At 37.1% G+C, this 21,556-nt stretch overlaps 2 protein-coding genes across 2 annotated transcripts; one reads left to right on the top strand and one right to left on the bottom strand.

The window, feature by feature from the left end:
• The first annotated feature begins 6,125 nt into the window (after positions 1–6,125).
• LOC124639025 (protein ALP1-like) lies at positions 6,126–8,488 on the top strand. Its single transcript, XM_047176237.1, has 2 exons — positions 6,126–6,608; positions 7,568–8,488. Exons 1-2 carry the CDS (start codon positions 6,292–6,294, stop codon positions 8,442–8,444), a joined length of 1,194 nt encoding a protein of 397 aa, XP_047032193.1. The 5' UTR covers positions 6,126–6,291; the 3' UTR covers positions 8,445–8,488.
• Positions 6,700–8,986, bottom strand: LOC124639026. Its single transcript, XM_047176240.1, has 2 exons — positions 8,490–8,986; positions 6,700–7,512 (listed from the first exon to the last, which is right to left on the bottom strand). Exons 1-2 carry the CDS (start codon positions 8,683–8,685, stop codon positions 6,809–6,811), a joined length of 900 nt encoding a protein of 299 aa, XP_047032196.1. The 5' UTR covers positions 8,686–8,986; the 3' UTR covers positions 6,700–6,808.
• Between the last annotated feature and the right edge of the window lie 12,570 nt (positions 8,987–21,556).

The following is a 21,556-nucleotide window of genomic DNA, read 5'->3' as shown; positions in this document are numbered from 1 at the left end:
TCATCACAATCAACTTTAATATTAATATAGAATCTTCGTTTGTCCAATAAACAAGGTTCTGAAGTTCCACTGGCTTTCTACGAAGTCATTTTATGCGGAACTCGGAAATTACTTAGAAAGTTTTCAACTTTATTAATTAGACACTCCATCTCCATACATTTGTTGGCTTTGTTTGGTGAATTTGTATTTGGTTGGTTTTTCTTAATGAACAGCCTTCTAATATTGCTGAAAGTAAGGACGTTTTTCCCCTAAAAACTAGCTGTTTATTCGATTTCCAAAATTGTCAAGACTTTTAGAACCTGAGAAAAAACATAAGCTTCTTTATAACAATACGGCTGCCTTCAGTAGGTATGCGGGTGGACTCGCGGGGTGCAGCTAGTTTTAAAATATTTTTCATCCCACCGTCTCGGAAAGAGTAGTTTTACCCTTTGATATCTGAGCGCAAAAGCCGTTTTTATCCTCTAGAGCGGCAAAGTGATTTGAATTTAGAACATCGTGTGTAATACTCCATTTGTGACAATCTTGAAAAGACTTTTCAAACAGATACATATTAAACAAATAAAATACTGTTTAAAATAATTAATTAAGTAATTTTTATTATTGTTTTACATAGATTTTTAACCTCATTTCATTTTTAAACTGAGTTTTGAAATAAATGAACTTTAATAGGTACCTACTTCTTTTTAATTGATACTCATATGTGCGCGCCATTTTGTTTTTTGAGTTTAGAAATTTCCTCGATGAGGTGGGATGAAAAGTTACGTGTTGCACTCGAGTGCAAAGATTTTTCACCTTGTGCTCTTTTGATTCCCTCGCTATCGCTCAGGATTCTAATTATTGAAACACTCGCTACGCTCGTGTTTCAATTTTAGAATCCTTCGCTTGCTCGGTCATCAAAATTGAGCCCGCGGTTAAAAAGCAACTTTGCACTCTTGTATAACAAGTAACTATAACTAGTTTAACCTGTCATTGATGCGAGTGATATTTGAATAAAGAATTATGGAATAATGATATTACTTGTGGATTGCAAAATTCCACAAAAATCACATAAAGTTCAAAATTTCCTTAAACCTAAAAATTTTCACAAAATCTCTCCAAAAAATCCTTTTCTATTACGTACATATATGGCTTGACTGAAACAAAGCTTGGTTCTAACTAAAAATGTCGGATGCGGTATACTGCAGTCCCAAACTAACTTTAGTCCAAATAAACGATGGTCTCGTATAGCTAGGTTAATAAACTGCGTTGCACTGGCGGTGCTTGAAAAGTACGTAGGAATAGTAGATACAATCTTGTTGAAAAAATCGTGACTGATTCTGTACCATCCCAATATATAGTGTTTGTTGCTACAGAGCCGTCTTAAATAGGATTTATTTTCATTTGTTTTTAGAAAAAAATTACAACTGTTTAGCTCACGAAATGCAGCCTGGTTACAGACACAAGAACGTCGGGTAATAGTAATCACCATCTCCCGAGCCTTTATCCAACTATGTTGGAGTCGGCTTCCAGTCTCACCGGATTCAGCGGAGTACCTACCAGAGTTTTACAAAGTGTGACTGCCCTATCATACCAAAAACTCATAGTAATAATAAGCTGTGGTTTGAGTGCATTAGGTACAGAACCCTAAAAAATATGAATTTTACTTAAATTTTTTACTAGAAAGTGTTGCAAGGTTATTATAATTACAGCTTTGTTAGTGTTCCCAGCTCGGCGAGGACTTGTAATTTATAAAAATTAGAAGCATCATAATCCGCTCTCTGAAAATGCACACTGCATAAAAAGGAGCTATGGAAATGACCGTGTAATTAAGTTTCTACGTAGATACTAAAAGTAACTGAAGTATATAATGCAATATTATTTATTTATTTTCTATATTCTTGCTCAATTTATTATTGAATTACATCAGCTTACTGAATATGCCAATATTCTCAATATTATTATATTTGACAAAGAAACCGTAACCTTTGGCTGATCTTCTTTCTACTTAAAGGCAGCGGTATAAGACATCTACGGTAGATACTTACTTGATCATATTATTATAAGCCAATATCGTGGGTGCTTTTGACGATTTTACATACAAATAGAATATTTTATTAAAATGTTTTGGTATACACGTTTCTGCCATTCACATACCCTCGTTCCTGCTCCCGCACACATTTAATTCCAGCCTGTATAGCCTATTACCGTTCATTTCCGCGAACGCGTAACTTTAGTTAGGATTGATTGGTACTGGAAAACTTAATTTTGTCCTACAGATATAAGCATATTAATGCTTGATCCAATTTTCCAACTTTAAATGTCACGACACTAACTACTCTTTGAAAAAATTTTCCTTCTCAAAATATTGAGCGTCGGCGTTAACCTTTTGACGAAATGTTGACAAAGAGTATGGTAATATAATAAACGTATAATGCGTACACACAACACACAATATATATACTATTTAATACTAGGGAGCTTAAGCACCGGCACGCGAGCGACGCGGGCGTCCGTCAACAACGGAGCGCACGCGTCGTGCTTCGCGGTTAGTCGGGCACTCTCGACTGCTCTCGACTCTCCGCGCGCGCCGCAAAAGCTGCGCGGCTGTTCCACTTTTAATTTCGGTAACGAGCCGGCGCGCGTCTTAGCCTAGAGGGGCGCGGAGGGGCAATAGATGAAGTCCGCGCTACAAAATCCGCTTTAGCTGAAAACGTACGTGTGTGTGTGTATTCCAGAATTTTACACTATGTAAACATGCATTTTGCGTAGGTACCATCTTTAGGCCGAGTTCCACTGATAGACCAGCGGCGCTCAGCGGTCGATAATATCGTTTTTTTCCCAAGATTTATGTAAAACAGTCTTCTAATATTTTCATGATCCGAAAATAAATAAAAGGTGATGATGCCATAGACCGAAAAATCTGACAAATAATTGTTGCACTGAATAGAAGCCTAGCAACAAAGCTGCACGATTGTCCACAGGAATCATTTTTCGCCCACCATTTTGCCGCTGCGCCTCGCTTTTATTACAGTATGAATTGACCCTTACACTGCACATGCGGGAACAAGTTTCAAAACATAATTTTGTAAGAAAAGTATCCATGAAACAGAAGTTTGGCCCCTCAATGTATGCGAAACAGCGAAGAGTGAAGCATATTCGTGTAAACCTTAAACTTTTCAAATATTTGATGGATTTAAACTTCTCAAGTTTAAAGGAATTGGCTTGTTGGTGAGATGAGCTCGTGTTTATGCAAAGCTGGGTGTAAGTTACTAGGTATAATAATAAGAATGTAGCTTATTAAAGAGGTCTGCAGTTTGTAAGAGTAACCATAGCTCATAGAGCATAGGACAAGGACGCCTGTCTTTTTGCTTTACGCTGATAAATTTTTCCACATAATCTTCTATACATATAATAAATCTGTAGAAAAGTAATTTTTGTACATTGAAGAAATTGACAAAAAAAATAGCCAGCATTTTAAAGGATAACTAACAGAACCCATTTCCATTATTTTTGTCATTTTTGTCTGTTTGTCTGTTTATCTGTTTGTCTGTTTGTCTGTTTATCTGTTTGTTTGTTCGCGATTCAAGTAAAATCTACGAATTAAATGCAGACAATGCTTATATACAAAAATTCTACGTAACTTGGGGTATTACTTAGTTTTTGTTTCATCGAAATCGATTCACTCTATCAAAAGATATGATTAATTTTGTGAATTCAAGATGTAAAATATTACGACACGCAATCTATTTGTCAAAACTGTACATTTGAATTTTGTACTTATATTAGTTGATCGGCCTATTATTATCAATCTTTACACAGAAAATCACACCTTTATAAGTAACTTCGGAAGAAAAAAAATATGAAAATTTTGTTTAGCCAAGGTTAAAGTAGCTCCATCTGTGGTAAATAAAATACATCATCAATTTGTCTAAGGTGATCTTCACACTGCCCCGCATCACGCTGCATCTTGCGTGTCGACGCACCTACGCGCGTTCCTGCGGGATTGCAGATCTGCATCATCGTGCGGGTTTTTCACGCACTCACGCGCGTAGGTGCGTTTTGTAAATTCACGCACAGCGAGTTCCATTTTCAAATATACACGTCACGCCCATTCAAAATCACGCGCGGCATTGCGGGATTCAGTGTGCCATACCTTGCGTCTCGCCCCGCACCTACGCGCGGGGGTGCGTGTTTCTCCGCATGTATGTGCGTGATCCGCATGAACGCGCGTGGATGCATTTTCAGTGTGTTGGACTATGCGTGTTTTCCATACAAACGGAGATATTTCCATACAACGGAAAAAAACGCATCCACGCACTACGCTGCATCATGCGGGGCAGTGTGATAATCGCCAAAGGAGCGAAGTGGTAAATGACAATATTACCATACATTCTTTATAGAGGATTATTATTTCAACAGATGGAGTTGTGTATTTTCCGTAATTCACCATATTTTAACACGTAGTGTAATTTTTCGATAGACATTTCAATAGTGTTTGTCAGTTTGCCGTGCCACATCAAAATCCAACTATAATTATTACCTTGATGAAAGGAAAATTAATAGTTCTCAGCCAAATTTAAAACGGTGCCATCTAAATTATTTTTTGAACATTATGTCAAAAATGATGACTTTAGTGGAACAATTAATTATCATTTAAAGTTACAGATGGAGTTCATATCAGGATTTTTTCATAAACATAGTTTAGCTTATCTTCCACTAATGTGGTGGCCTTAAAACAAATTACTTTGAGTGAGTAGTATTAAGTAGACCTTAATTATTTTTTCTGATGCAAAATATGTAAACTTAATCCTAGAAGAAATGAGGATCTATCTCTCGCAAGCGCTGCTAAGCGTGAGGTAGGTAATGTAGGATTCTGTAGCTTTAAAAACAAGCCCAGATACAAAGTGCAGAAAAGAAATGGGAGCTCTCTCTATTTAATACCATACACACGTAAAATGCTTTATGCGTCTGAAAACGTACAAATTACGCGCCGCATACCAGAGACATGCTTACTTTCAACTTCTGATCGCAAATACACTGTTCACGATTACGAACAGTCTCAGTAAGACCCGAGCCAAGTCTAAAAAAACACCTTTTATATAAAACTACGTTTGATGTCATTTAATCACAAAGACAGAATTGTTCTCTGTTGCAAATCCTATCCACCTATATCCTATCCTAATCCAGAATGCATTGCAGGTGTGCATTGCACAAAAACCAATGGTATCCTATTCGAGAAGTCAAAAGAGTTGACCTGCCAACGTCAGCTTCTGCGCTAAGCAAGTGTTCTTAATAGTACCATCAGAATTACATTCATCGTTGAATGAGGTGAATACATTTTCAGAAACCACAATAAGAGTAGGAGCCAAAGCGTATGATCGCTTCATAGAGCTCTGATTGGCCCCAGGTGACCAAGTCAGGTCTGATTTGTTCGTTCATCAGATCTTTGAAAGTGTTTCGATGGATACTTACTGTCGTCCTGTTTACGTGTGACACAAAATATGGGATATAAACGTCCTCCGCAAGAGCGAAATTTTCCCGGTGTGCGGTAGTGACGCACAGTATACAACACTTATGTTTCTTTTGATTTGCTGGCTCCACCAAGAAATGACAAATTGCGAGCGTACATTTTGAAAATCTTGGCAAAACTGCAGGTTTCAAGTACGAACACATGAAGTGGACTCTCGCAGATACGTACATTTTGCCTATTCGTGAACTAATGCAAACATTTCGGTGGAGTCCCGGCTTAGGCCTCCCCCACATTAGGCGTGCGCGATCCTCGGGCGTGTGAGTAGGGCGGGCGCCGCGCGTTCGTCGCGAGCGCGCTGCGTGAGCGTCGCGTTTTGCTGCCCTGCGGCATTTGCAGCGCGCTCGCGGCGCGCACGCGCCGCTCTCCTTGACGTTTAACTACTAAGGCGTTTAGCGGGCGGCGGGGATAGCGGGCGAAGGGGTAAGAACGCAACTCGAGCGCCGCGTGCTCGCCGCGAGCGCGTCGCTTGCACTCATCACACATGCCGCAGGGCAGCAAAACGCGACGTTCACGCAGCGCGCTCGCGACGCCCGCGCTACTCACACGCCCGAGGATCGCGCACGCCTAATGTGGGGTCAGCCTTACCATAGTGAGTAAGAGCCCTCGCACATTACGGCCACCAGTCGCCGCCACTAAACGCGACCACCAGTAGTTCGGCTAGACCACTACACGCCGCCACCAGTGGCAGCCACTAGTGGCCGCATCAAGCCACCAGTGGCTGCCACTTGCGTCAGACACTAGCTGCAAGTATCTCGACAGAGGTAGACGTGTGTTGCCCAAGAATGGACGCACTCTTGATTTCGCTATTGTTGCTTATTATTCTAAAACGTAGAAAACGGCGCCGAATTCAGAACCATCGACGACCAATTCATCGGCGTCACTGGGTACATCCAATTCTGACATCACGCAATAAAAATGGACAGCACAAATTGCTGTTCGAAGAGTTAAAATGTTATCCAGATAAGTTCTTCAAGTATTTTAGAATGAGCGTGAACTCATTCAATGAATTACTTAGCGTTTTGCACGATGACCTCAAACATCAAGATACACGCATGAGAAAAAGCATCTCTCCAACAGAAAGGCTGGCTATAACTTTAAGGTAAGTATCATTCATTCGTATCATTTTGCTTCTATTAGTTTGCGACTCACGTGGATTCTAGAACGTAAAACAAACAATTAAAAAAGCCAAATTGAAATAGAAATTATTTATTAATGAGAATTGAAAAATCGCAAACTAAATCAAGTTACATATCGCAGATATACAGTTTTTATAACAAATACACATTTACTTTTACATAGTCAGTTGTCAAAAAGATGTTCATTTATATCATCTGACAAAACAGAATTCATAGTATTATCAGATGCAGATGGCGAGCTAACGGAAAAGTCATGCTCAAAATTTGATTGATATCCCATAGAAGGTGGACGCGAAGCCGATTGATATCCCAAAGCAGATGGACGCGGAGTCGGTTGATAACCCGAAGTAGATGGTTGCATAGTATGGTATGAGCGTGGTTCCTGAAATGATGATGTGAAATATCCATGTTGTTGATTCTGTGATGTTCGCATATACTGTTTATATTTTTTTAGTACCATCAATACATCGGTTTGAGCATCCAATTTAAATTCATTGGGTATTTGTTTAAAGTGCGGGACCAAGGACAAAGCAAAGTTATGGTCAGCGTCTTCTTCATGCTTGTTAGAATGACGAGATTGTAATTGTTCTGAAATACTAACAAGTATATCAGTTTCTGCTTGAATGTCTTCATTATTTGTCTTGTTCTTTTTTGGCCTTTTTCTCTCAGTCGCATCGTGTACCTCGTTCGGTAATGGGCTGGGATCACGTCGTGTGTCAGCCAAGTTTTTTAAAAAAGATAGTTGTTGATAATATATATACGGCTTGCGACTCGATGATGCAGATCCACTTTTAACGCTCATTTGTTTAGAGTGTTCTCTTTTGAAACAGTCACGAAGGCTTTTCCATTTTCGCTGCAACTGGGATGCTGAAACATAAAAATAACATAATCAAAGGTTTCTAATCTGTTCTTTTTGTTGCAGGTACCTTGCTACTGGTTGTTCATTTGGTGATTTTGAATTAGTATATCGATGTGGTGCGTCAACTGCGAGATTGATTGTAAAAGAAACATGTAAATTGATCTATGCATCACTTCAAGATATCTGCGTACCACAACCAACTGAAGAGATGTGGAGTAAAATAGCTAAGGGGTTTGAAGAATATGCTAACTTTCCAAATTGCTGTGGTGCAATTGATGGAAAACATATAAGGATTATTAAGCCTCAAGATAGCGGATCCTTATATTATAATTATAAACACTATTTTTCCATCGTACTTCTAGCTATCTGTGACGTGAATTATAAGTTCACATTTATTGATGTCGGCTCTTATGAGAAAGCTTCAGATTCGACTATCTACAAAGAATCGAAATTATTCAAAAAATTGGAAGACCAATCCCTGAATTTACCTGCACCAAAAGCAATTTCTAGTAGTTCTGGTCCTGTAAACTACTGTTTTGTTGGTGATGAAGCTTTTGGTCTTGCAGAACACATGTTGAGACCTTATTCAGGAAAACACTTGAATATTGAAAAAAGAATTTTCAACTATAGGCTTTCTCGAGCCAGGCGTCATATCGAGTGTGCCTTTGGGATATTAGTGAATAAGTGGAGAATACTACATCGACCATTGAATGTGTCAATAGATTTCGCCGAAGACATCGTGAAGGCCTGTTGTATACTACACAACTTTGTTCGTCAGAGAGATGGATTTAATTTCCATCATACATTGACTGTACCAGGACTTCACGATATCGATAACGCCCACGTGCAATCTCGTCGTTCATTAAACACCAGAGATATATTGAAAGATTATTTTATTAGCAACGAGGGAGCTGTACCTTGGCAAAATAATAAAATATAATAAATATATAATAATAATGTAAAATAAAATTGTCCAAAAACTTACCTGCTTTGTTTTTTTCCGCTACATTTTTTTCACTAAAATTTGGAATAAATTTTAGGCACAATTCCTCCCAAGCTTCAGTTTTCTTACCCCTGTCGCTATACAAATCTGACTTTAAATCCCAAATAGCGGGTCGCTCTTCGACATCGGAAATAAAAGCGTCTACATCAAAATGAGGAATCGGATCCGTGGACATCATGCACGTGCATTCAGTACGCAGCTTACAACAAGACTAGACCCGGGAGACGGGATTGGGGAGCGGCGCGCAGGGGTGGGAAGAAGCCGGCAACTGTGGCCGTGTATGCGCACGAGTCGAACGACAAAACGCAGCCACAAGTAGCGAGCGCGCTCGACTCTCGCAGCTTGTGGCTCGGACGCGGCCACTCAAGCGCTCAGTGTGCGCCGATTCTATATAAAATGTATGAAGAAACGCGTCCGCAGGTTGTGGCGGCCACTAGTGGCTGAAGCGTGGCCGCCACTAAGTGGCCAGTGTGCGGGGGCTCTAAGTGAAACTATCCTACCCTATGCACCTGCTGATGATGATGACTCATTTTATCATCCATCCAGCTATTCCCCAACTATGTTAGTGTTGGCTTCCAGTCACCGAATCTGTTTGAATACCAATATTTTGCTTGGAGCGACTACCTATCTACAATCCAGTCAAATACACAAGACGATATCTTTGGTAAGACTGACAGACTTTCTGGCTTCTGATTAGTCGCAGCAGCTGCAGAAAATGTACAAATGACAGCTTTGTCAGACTCAAAGCATGTAGACATAGATTATAGCTGTTTCCTGTGAAAATTACTTACGCACCATACGTAATAATTTTCCAAATTGGCTGAACAACGTCACAAACTTTACTTCTTTTGTTTAGATAAATGGTCACATCCACAACACAACCCTGATCATTGAATCTATGCGACTGCTAAGTGCTAATCCTAATTATACTGTCACGTGAAAGAATGCACCTACGGGATAAGTAGTATTTTGACGATTCTATATTGCCCACGCAGACGAAGTTGCGGGCAACAGCTAGTCTAAAAAATAAAATTCTGCACCTAAATCATTTAGGTATCCTTGTTACCATCTACGTAGGTACTTTCGTATTCAGAAATCGTTTAGCTTTTTATGCGTCTGTATATTTCAAATTAGTATTCGTGTCTGAAATAACAATCCCACAGTACCTACCGTTTATTGATTTGAACATTTAGTTTTCTTGCAAAATATTGAAAAGTACTGAGGTCGTCGACCTTACATGCTCAGAATTCAATTAGTAGTTACAACGAGACATCTCCGTTCAGAGTCTGAACTTCAGACTGTAGTTATGTATTTTCTGTCTCGTCTTGTATCTTTTGTGTGTTGAACTACCGCTATTATTTTATTGTATTTCACCGAAAAAGGTTCTAAAGGAAACATGAAATAGTATAGGTATATTTACTTTATTTTGTGGTCTAACTTATTAACTGCAGTATAACAGCATATATGCATTGTAAGGCTGTTTGTAACCACCCTTATACATGATGCATCTATATATATTTCTAAGGAAATTAATAATTAAACTGCTGATTAGGGTAGAAACCGGCCAGAAAGGGTAGAACCGGGCCCAGAAACCGGCCATGAATCAGCTAATTCCTTCGAATTAACGTGAACACGGGTTGTGGCTGTTACCCATAAGTATGTTAAACTCAAAAAGAGGTGGCAATCAAAGGATTTATCTAAACCAAAATTGGTCCAAATATAAAATACAGCTACAAAAAATATACTAGGTAGGTACAACGCGATGTAATTGAGCGTTCGATCGATCTGGCCCGGCTTTTCTAGGGTCGTTATTATTCAAAAAACGTAGGCATGACGCCACGCAACGAATCAGGCTGAAACCACAGAAAGCCCACATTTTATCTAAATTGGTGGGCTTGATGAAGTTCATATTGATATGGATGGATAGGCATCTATGCTGTGTATATCGGACTCGGAGAAAAAATAAAAATGGTGACTCTAAATTCGGATCTAGGAAAAACTACCGATACAAAACGGTGAAATTAAAGAAAATAGTGTGGTTTTCGTATATAAAAAAAAAACTTAAATTTGCCTACCAATGGGACAAGTTTACCTTTTACTGTCTCAGACAAAAGTGCCTGCACTTTTTGGACTCGAATGTGCGTTCGTGCGTTGTTGCTCCATTAATTTTAATAGGTGCTAAAACTTTTTATATAAAATTTTATTAAATTTGTTCTTTCTAAAGTATTACGATAAGTAAATCAAATTTAAATCATTTATTACAAAATACTGTATGTAAAATAATATGTAACTAGCACCATCACTCTTTATTTATTATTATTCTAGACAGGTATTAATTTCATTTTTCACAAATTCATATTATCTAGCTTTAAATAAACAAAATATTACCTCATTTAACTCTAGTCTATTTAGATACAAACCAAATTATATTAACCATGATAAAACCTTTTACATTACATCAAAAATTAAAACAGAGCCTGAGCCCATTCAACTCCTTCATCCTAACCTTTTGTTTTTTTTTTTTTAACTTTCAAACGTACAAAAACTTGACACCTCAAAGCTCGTTCTTACCTACTCAAAATGTTCTTCAAAACACCGTAATACGGAAATACACAGCAGGGTGCCGGATATCTTTGCAAGCCATTGTCCGTGTGTACAAAAGAGTCTCTGATACTCATTATATGTATTGTAAAACAAACAATACAAGAACACTTTGTTACTGTTTTCTGAAATTATTTAGAAATGTGTACAAGGTGTAAGTAAGAAGCTGTTATGTTTCGTCTTTGTCGAAGTGTCGATAGATCTTGAGGTATTGTTTTTGTGTTAGGTCTCAGTAAAGAAATTGTAGGCACACTTCCACTTTACATTACTACATTTTTTTTAGGTAATGCCTAACCTAGGAATATCTGTCTACTTCTTCAAGTGTTCTTGAGTACCTATATGCTTTCTGTATATGCTGTTTGTTAACCTACATACAAAGTCTAATAATGTCTTTAGTGATCTTTTTCAATTTTATTGTAACTGGAACATTATTTACCAAAGAACGATTCTTAGATACAAATGATCATTCTTTAGTTAGAATTATCAAAATGAATAACTTAAAAAACAAAGATACATATTATGTTCTCTTTTTAATGGTTATAAATTTATCAATTATGCACATTCGTATCTGCTAATGACTCAAAATAATTACGTGCCTGCCGACAGTACAGTGCCGGTTGTCATGTGAATCATTTTAGTGAGTCATACAAAGTTTGCTGTAAATTATGCGAATTAGGTGTTAATTGTAATATTGCTCTTTAAATACATACATTAAAATGTATACCTATGTATTTATAGAAAGTGCATCTTTACATAGGTCTTTTCTTTACTATTTGGTTTAAAATTGAGATCCAGTTTGTTGCCTTTCATGTAAGTATGTATTTGAACGATTTTGAAGCTACCGAAGGTACTAAACCAATTTGAGAACTAAAATAGATAGGTAAGTAAGTATTCCGCCAAGCATGACGAGATTATTTTCAGTACTCGCCCACGGTAATTTTATTAAAACATAATACATATTTTTTTATTCAGAAATAAATAAACCCATCTACTATATTTCTGAATTTTATTAAAATGCGTGGTAAAGCTGTAAACTATCTCAATAGCTATGTACATAGGTAAAACGAAATTCCGAAAAAGAGTCTTGAGGTCTGAAAAAACGAATATAGATATTTGGTACCTGTCTACCTAATAGAAAATAGAAAAGATGTGACACTGTGAAAGGAATTTCCCAATTTACTCGGAGGCAATTTGCTTGGGATTTATGTAGGTACTTACCTACACCCTAGTTTTAGGTCATACCTTTCTAGAAATGTCATGTCACACTCTTGTACAAATTGTTTGTCTAGTCGTCAGATAGGTACCTTACCTAAGTACGTAAAGGCTTTCCTCGCGTTTAATGCCCGGGTATTCTTGAGTATTTTATTCAGTAGGCCGCAACAGATCTAGTTTTCTTAACTGAATGGCAAATCAAATTACGTTTGTCTTTCGGAAACTAGCCGATCTGATACACTGCCTCTTTGACAGTCTGTACCTACCTCAGAAATGTAGCTGTAGGCCAAGGCACAGATTACTAAGTAGTCACTGTGCAGTACAAATGTCTAGAACCCACATAACCTAAAAAGGGCTAACGAGATCATTTCTATGAGTGTCAGTAACAGTTCTATGATCGTGACTTGTCTCCTCATCCTTATAGGTGATTTACTGGTCCAAGAGCTACTTTTATGATGGTAATATTTTATTAAGCTTCTGCACAAACTTTATCTGTGTATAAGCCGTATATCTGTGAGTTTGAGACGGGGCTATCCTTGGGGACCTAAGTGAAGATGGCGACTGAAGATTTAAAGCCCAACGTTCATGCGTTCAGGGACAAAGAGTGAAGTAAAAGATAATAAAGTGTATACATAGTAAGGTTTTGTTACCGACTACAAAATGTAGCTAGGGATGTTGCTAAAGTATGAAGTAGAAGCTTCCGCCAGCTGTTTTACTCGCGTGACGTGGGAATTACATCGCCCGGATAAAGGGTAGTCTATGAATTTTACCAGGCTCTAGCAAGATTATTTGTGTGTCAATTTTTATTTAAATCAGTCCAGCAGTTTTGGTGTTAAGGCCGGACAAATAGGCAGATAGACACATACTTAGCTATTTTTGCGTTTCTAACTTTCTTAAGTTTATTTTTGTTATGTTTTATTTAAAAAGTTTAGGTAAGTAATTATTGTAAAAATACCTACAACTTGTGGCCTGATACAAGTTTGAACAAATTCAATCTACCGGCTTAAATCCAAAGTAATTATTTCAAGCCTGCACAAGAGTACCATAGAATAAGCACCGCTTATTCACAAAAAGTACCACTACAAACAACAAAGAAGTTTTTCTATTCAAGTGTTAAGTACCATTGAGACAAAACCGAGTACTCTAGTGAAATGGTAATTTATGACCACCCCAGTCTATTTATTTATGTCCATTCAACATTTTTTTTTTGACGTTAGCTTCGTAAATGCGTAATGACGTTACGTTGCAATAATGTATCTAAGTTTTTCTATGAAATCTTATAAAATACACAAGTATATTGACCTACTTTACCAACATGACCTAATAGGCATGGAAGTATAGATCTGCTCTCAAAGGCAATCCAGACCAATAGAGATTCAAGTCGCATAAAGATTCGGTATCAAAAGCTTGCCAAATTGGTCACCAGGCAATTTAAATTTCAATGTTGGTAGTTTAGGTATATAGCCAAGTCTTCTCCTGTGACAACTGAATATTCTTTTTGTACTTTTAGTATTTTCATACGTTTATTTGAGGTTTATTTATTGATTCTTATTGAACAATGTAGGGTAAAGGCGGGATAGATGCCCCACTTTTTGAAATATGCTTATAATTTAATAAATATTGGTTCTACATTAATAACACCTATGAATGTAACTAGTTTAATCCTTTATGTTTATTTGTGATTTGTCTTTTTGGACCTATATACTAAACGTTTTGCAGATTTTAGCTTTTTGTAGACCTCGATTTTTGGGGATAGATGCCTACCCCTATGGATAGTTGCCCCACCTTGAAAATACTAGCGAGGATAGACGCCTACGGTGCGGGATAGCTGCCCTTCATACTGTTTAAGTATAAAGGGGTGACATAAATTAAAGTAAAGTGCCCTTCATACTTAAACAGTATGAAGGGCATTTTACTTTAATTTATTTGAAATGAAAAGTATTTTGCAGTTTTTTAAATCTTTTTATATTCATTATCAGATTAATTAAAATTAACACAATAAAATTCTAAAAGTATTTGTTCAACAAAAATAATGTATTTTATACATATTTTAAACCCTTATTATAAAATATTAATTATTTAGTTTCAACATACAAAATCATAAAAATAATTCTTTCTTAAAAACTAAAATAACACAATATACTTAGCATCATAATATTTAACCGGACAGTGCTTTAAGTTTTCTACAACTCGAGCAAAAATTTCTGAAAAGTCTACAGGTTTCATGTAACCAACACTGACACATTACACATTGAATCCAGTCGGATTTAGACTTTGTTTGTTCATAGTTTTCAAAGCATTCTATGCAGTTATTTTTATTTGTATCTTTAGGCTCATCCTGTCCATCTCTTTTAGTCTTCACCGGCAAACCTTTGGTTTTCTATTCCTTAACTTTGTTCTTAGGTGAATCGTCTTCATCTTCACTGTTTGAACTGTAATTCATTCGTTATCAATAAAAAGTGTAAATACCTATACATGAAAAATATAAAAAATATATATTCAAAGCACTTATAATACATTCAGGGTACACGTGGTGTATGGAGGGATAGATGCCCCTAGGGGCACCTATACCGTAAAAAATCAGGGCAACTATCCTTTTTGACAGGGTTAGATGCCCTAATATTTTTTTAAATAAATAAATACAATAGAGCAACTATTTACATCAAAATGTGTACTTCATGAAACAATATACATACGTAATAAAAAATTTTATGGAATTAATATCTACTTATAAAGTTATACAACAGCAAATACTCACCTTTAAAAATTTTACGCTCGCTGTAAGTTCGCCGCGGAGATGAATTCACACACGAGCGAAACGCGACCTCACCCCTCGATGGCGCGTGGCTAATTTAGGTGCGGGGTGCTTGTGGCTTCTAGTTAAACGGTTGTTTCTTAATCGCGAGCATGGGAAGTTAGGTTTTTTAAAAATGGGGCATCTATCCCACTGCGGCATCTATCCCGCCTTTACCCTACAATGGACACCCAAGGCCTGCCGGGGCTGCGGGTTGTTCGAAAGAGATACCGCGGCCCTGGTACATAAACGGCCTATGACGGAACACGACGGTTTTTAGTCAGTAAGAGTCTGACACTCCCTCACTGCTGCTAACCCACAGCGGGAGGGGTCATTTGATGATTTTTGACGTCGGAAAAAAAAAAGGACATTACACCTTATGCGTTCTCTACCAATCTATCTTAAGGTGGTGGTGAAATAAGTGGTTTAGTTGCTAAGATACTCTCGTTGAAATCGACTGTTTCATTAAAAATCTGAATACATAAATATACCAAATATGTACACAATCATAGAATTTACGGCTTAGTACATACAGCCACCGCTCAGTGCACCCAAAACAGAAACACGCTGACATTACTATGTAAAGTGTAGATCCTACTTTATCTGCGCCTGTCACAAAATATCCTTATACGAATACATTTTCAGTTCGTGAATAGTTTACGCGAAGCTTAAAACACTTTGCGAATGTAATAGTAACTATTCGGCCTGTAATCCTACTAGTGAGGCCACGAAATACGCGATTTTTGGAAATACATGGTATTTAAATCCTATGTTTTCCTAAATAAATTATTATTTCATATGTGTATACAAGCTCGAATATATTGTACAGTGTTTAACCCTAAAGTTCCAAATCCTAAACTTAACCACGATTGATAAAACAATACAAGGTGTTGATTTGCATTTGTGCCATAGTTCAGGAGGAGGACATACAATACGTAAATAATCGATTGGAATTACAGTAGATGGGAAATAACTAATATGCACTGCTTTTTTTGTCATTGTAATGTCGTGGTATTTCCGAAGTAATCCAATTTTATGAATGAAATTTATGACTGATCGTTGCGTATGCTTTGTGTTTGCGTTTGTGTGAGGGTGCAGCACGGTTTTAACACCAGTAACATACGCGCCAAGTCTAAATAAGGCTAGATGAAATTTACGGAATTCCGAAAAAAAATTAAAGAAAAAAAATTACGTACCAATTTTTTTATTGATTTGGGTCGAGAATCATTAGCATAATTACCTCCTTGAATATGGCACGGATGCAAATCAACAGCTTGTAGAGTTTGAAAGAAACAACATTATGAACAACGCCCTAAGTATTTTAAAGGAAAAATACAAAAGTTACATAAATACCTACAGCCTCGTCATTAACCGGGTCATCATCACGGCTATGAATTCTAGTCTTTACGAAGAAATCATCGACACATTCTGCTGAAAAGACCATTTTTAGTGAGAAACAATGACTGCTACATCAGCTGCGTGAAACAATCATGAATGAATTCAACAGGAACAATGCATTACGTTTACGGAAAACCACTAGTTACTTTAGTCGTAATACTTACTATGGGAATGTCCATTATTCATTCATGAATTTATACCGATAAGTTAATGAATTTATTTTATTTTAAATTTATTTTCAATACCTATTTTTCCTGTACGAAGGTATTTATACCCACACTTACTGAGAGCTGTCACGTACCTTCAGTAATTGTAAACTACCTATTATTTTCACAAAAAAATACACAGAAAAAAAATTAAGCAATGTCAAATGTTTTTATTTCAAATAGGCCTTTATTTATGCCCCTATCAGCCCCTATGAAATGTCACACTAGTTGCACGGTTCCAAAATGTTCAATTCTTACACATACACGCTATCGCTGACTCTTCGCACGAACCGCTGACTTCCACGCGTGCCACCGCGACGATACAAATTACACAGACGCGCCACCTACTCTGTTAGTATTATGCCTATAGATTAAAGGTAACAGTTTGAATACGTATAAACGTGTATTTATGGCTTTCATTAACATGTTTGTAATTACCTACGAGTAGGTACAGCTACCTCCTTTTTAACCGACTTCCCAAAAAGGAGGAGGTTCTCAATTCGTCGGGATCTTTTTTTTTTTTATTATTTTTTTTTTTTATTTTTTATGTATGTTCACCGATTACTCAGAGACGCCTCGACCGATTTGCAAAATTTTTTTTTTGTTTGATAGGGTTTACCTCCCAGGTGGTCCCATAGTCACCAGGTCAGGATCTGATGATGGAAACCCTGAGAAATCGAGGGCAACTTTCGAAAATCGTAGGCATACGTAGGGTAAAAACTTGACACTAAGGCGCATGTCTGATAACACTATGCAATGGTGAAGGCTTGGAGCTGACCTGATGATGAAGACCAGAGAAGGTCGAGGGAACTTGAACAATGAATGTGTAAAAATCTACCTCGTGTTTGGGCTTATTTTGTTCGTATTGACGAGACCTTTGCAACAGTGAAGGTTTGAAGCTGACCTGATGATGGAGACCAGCGAAGGTCGAGGGAACTCGACAATTGAATATGTAAACTACCTCGTGCTTGGGCTTATATTGTTCGTATTGATGAGAACTTTCCACTGCGGATATGACATGCGGATAGTGACAACTATGCTTGTCACTGAAAAGCTAAAAATAAAAAACTTTTTACAAAAAAATAAAACCGACTCCCAAAAACATTGAAAAGCAAAAAAAAAACTATTCTTAGGTGCATCGGCCTAGAAGTCGGTGGCGTTATAAACTTAGTTACATCCATTAGACACCGACTTCTAGGCCGATGCACCTAAGAATAGTTTTTTTTTGCTTTTCAGTGTTTTTGGGAGTCGGTTTTATTTTTTTGTAAAAAGTTTTAGCGAATAAAGTAGTTACACACCTACATACTTACCTTTTAAAATGGTTAGGTATAGTTACCTGCTGGATCATTTTCAAAATCAGCATGATTTGTGCGTCCTAGGCGACTCTAAGTATGCAGAGTAGAAGGAGGAGTAGGTATGTTCCCGTTCAACTTTCTCGTAGACTAAGTTTAGGGGTATGGTAGGTCCCTAACTATTAAGTAATCTGTGATTTAGGTACTACGTGAATCTCACGTGAATAATGCTTTTGCGGAATCAGCGAAATGTATAGGTGGATATGGGTACCGAATCACTATATAGGTATGTATATAGAGTAGCTATATTGGCCAATACAAAAGAAACAGCATTAGCATAAGAACGTTGTTCATGTGGCTAATTATTTACTTAGTTGGCTAATTATTAAAATCGAATTTTGCAAGATCGCCAATGTGTTTTTTTTTATTTATTTTTTAAATTAGGTAAGTATATTCTTCATAATATCGCGTCTTCAATAAAGTTCTTAGTTAGGTAGGTAGGACGTCGAGCCACTAAGATTCTGAACAATAATGAATTGCTTGCGCAGCCTTCGTACATGATAGATCACTTATTACACAATACCGACACCCAACAATTTCAATCGAGAGAATATGAAGAGAAATTTCCAAGAAATGTTCGCCTGACCTCCCGCCAAGGAATTTCTGAATGAAGGGTGCGAAACCAAGATGGCGACCGGTACAGGTAAATACTTTTATAATAGTAAAGTACGAATACTGAATAGAATCGCGCAATGTTTTTTTTTATATCGCGTCTTTGTTATTCAGTGATCCGAATATTTTGCCGGCAAAGAGAAAATAGGTACAAAAATGTTGTAAGATGGCGTCTGCCTTTGCGTCGAGTGGAACGCAACGAAAGTTTGAATTTTATAGTTACTATCAAATAATATTAGGGATATACCCTTACTCGACGTCGCTCTGGAATACCGAAATTACTTTGTCTATGGAGTGGGTAGGTACTTTAGCTGGAGCTCCGCCACAGTATCGGTTCCTTTGTCTTCTACTAAATGAAGCTCTTCATGAACTTCCAAACTTTGTATTCATTCTTTCGGGTCGATTGATGGTAAAATTATAAAAATCTAACTTATTTCCTATTTCAACGTTCAATACTTCAATCACTGTCCGTTTGATTGAGATAAAGCCTCCACAGTAGGTACCTATCTATTAGAAAGATCATAAACCTACTGATTACGGTAGACCAAGTGATCATTTTGTATTCATTTTAATTGTCAACCGACTCTAAAAAAGAGGTTCCCAATTCGACCGCGTGTATCTATACCTTGCCTGAAATAATCACATCAGTGACCACCATTCCAGACATACAAATTACAAGCATGTTGTAACCAAGTACTTACTAAGGACCCAGCTACTAAACAATTTTATTCACATACGTTTTCTGGAACGACAATGATTAATGAACCACTTCGTTGGAAATGTAATTTCGTTTTGAGCAAAAATATTAACGAAATTCAGTAGGTTCAAAATATTATTTCGTCGGTCTGGATTCTTAGGTTGTGGTCTATTGCAAGCGTTATCTAATTTAGATCCAAAAATTAACTATGTTCAGATAAGAGAACAGAAAATAAGAAAACCTATAAAATATTTTTTCTCGCCCTCCGGAGGAACTACTTTACGCACTCGGATAAAATCATATGGGTCTGCAGGATACAATGTCACGACTAATCCATTTTAACACCTACCCATGCCAAAATTAAGTAAAAAACCTACCGTATGTGGACAAAACGTATTGTTTTATTTAGTAGGAATCCGGCATGTATCAGTAAGGCTATTTACCGTGAAAGATTCACAAACATCCATACTTCCAAACGAACTCTCGAGTTTATTATATTTTCACCACCTCTAAACAGTCTAGAACAATGACTTCTATGTTTTATATTTAACATCTGTGATAATTTTGACTCGTTAGTGCGTTATAGTAGTTACAAGTGTGAAATGCCATTCACCCGTAAGCCTAATTGTCTATTTCAATTTACATAATTCGCGGCTACAAAGCGTTACAGTAATTTAGATGGCCTTGACAAGTTCATTTACTTTCAGAACGAACCGACCGATGACAGTAGTAATGAGATAATGTTCCCATTTGTCTCTCTAAGGGGTGAAGTTTCATTGCAGAATCCAGTAAAGGTCATAATGGAGAGATAAAGTGGAAAACTTTAACTATTACTTTGTTAAAACGGTATGTACTGTAACATTTATTTTTATGACATGATTCTTAAAATGTGTCTAAACGAGCAAAACTTCAGTTTATTGTAAAAGGTGCTCGCAGAAAAAAAGATAAGGCATCAGCTGCTTGCTCGATGCTCGCTTCCAGTCCGATGAGTATGGTATAGTCAGCTGATGCAAATCAAACTACATTCCCAATTCAAATATTTCAGTTATTTATTTTTTGTTTACGTGTCAACCAGTATATAAAAAATAAACAAAGAAATAATAGGTATGTTGTTATTGTCTGCGCCAGACAGATTTAGGATAGGATTTACAAAGTTTAATCTAGTAATATTTTACAAAACAAATTAATGTTATTTATAGTTTAATCAGAACTTAAACAAGGATTCTAAAATTACAATACCAGCAACGCAATTATAAAGCTACTTTATTTCATTTTATTCAGAAGCTCTACAGAAGTAAGTGCTTACACACGAATCCCATTAGATAACTAATAATTGCGTTTAGTTTCAAGTAGACGAACCCAAGGGTTGTTTTTTTTTGTTGTGAAACAATTTTGAGTGGGTGTAGACGCTCTTTGTTTACACACTTCAAAGATAAGAGCCATTCTTTGAGGGAGCTGATTCGTTTGTTATTGGTCATTGGGGTGGTATTTTTTGTGTTGATTTGTCACTCGCGGATGGAAAATATTTTTATTCTATTTATTTAACTAGGTGACCTTTTTTGTTAAGAATCTAATATCTAGTTCGTGTTTTATTTTAGACGTATACGTTGGGTATAGTTTCATGAACAGATCGTCTCTTATGGGTCATATAAGCAATACCGTGAAAAATAGATAAAAGCGCTCTCTATTCTTAAACAAAGAAAAATGAGCGATGTGAGAGAGAATTCCGCAAATGAACAAGGCTCAACCATTTGCAAGAGAAAAGGGACAAAAAGCTACTAAACTTCAAAAACTCCGCTCAATTCATAGAGGCTTTATGCATCATACACACAGCTGTTTTTGTTTTTCAACCCCACTTGTCTAACTACACGTGCTACGGGTAAAGCTTTTTTTATAGAGCCGTCACTCCTTAATGAACCGTATGCTCGGAAACGGCCGCCAGGACGCCCTAGCCAGGATATCCTGTTTAAAAAATAAAAGAGGCACCCTCACACCTTTGCACTAGTATATGAAGTTCAAGTAAAAGACGATTTTGGTTACTATCACCAAGTAGTAAGGTCGAAAATAGATTTAAGCCTTCCAAAGGGTTTAAATGCCGAGCAAGACGGGTATGTGTATTGCATGTGTGTGTGTGAACAGCCGCTCCCAAATAGCCATCGCTTTACGCTAACTATGCG

The sequence above is a fragment of the Helicoverpa zea genome, chromosome 18 (assembly GCF_022581195.2).
Source record: "Helicoverpa zea isolate HzStark_Cry1AcR chromosome 18, ilHelZeax1.1, whole genome shotgun sequence".
NCBI lineage: Eukaryota > Metazoa > Arthropoda > Insecta > Lepidoptera > Noctuidae > Helicoverpa > Helicoverpa zea.
This window is presented reverse-complemented; position numbering and strand designations above follow the sequence as displayed.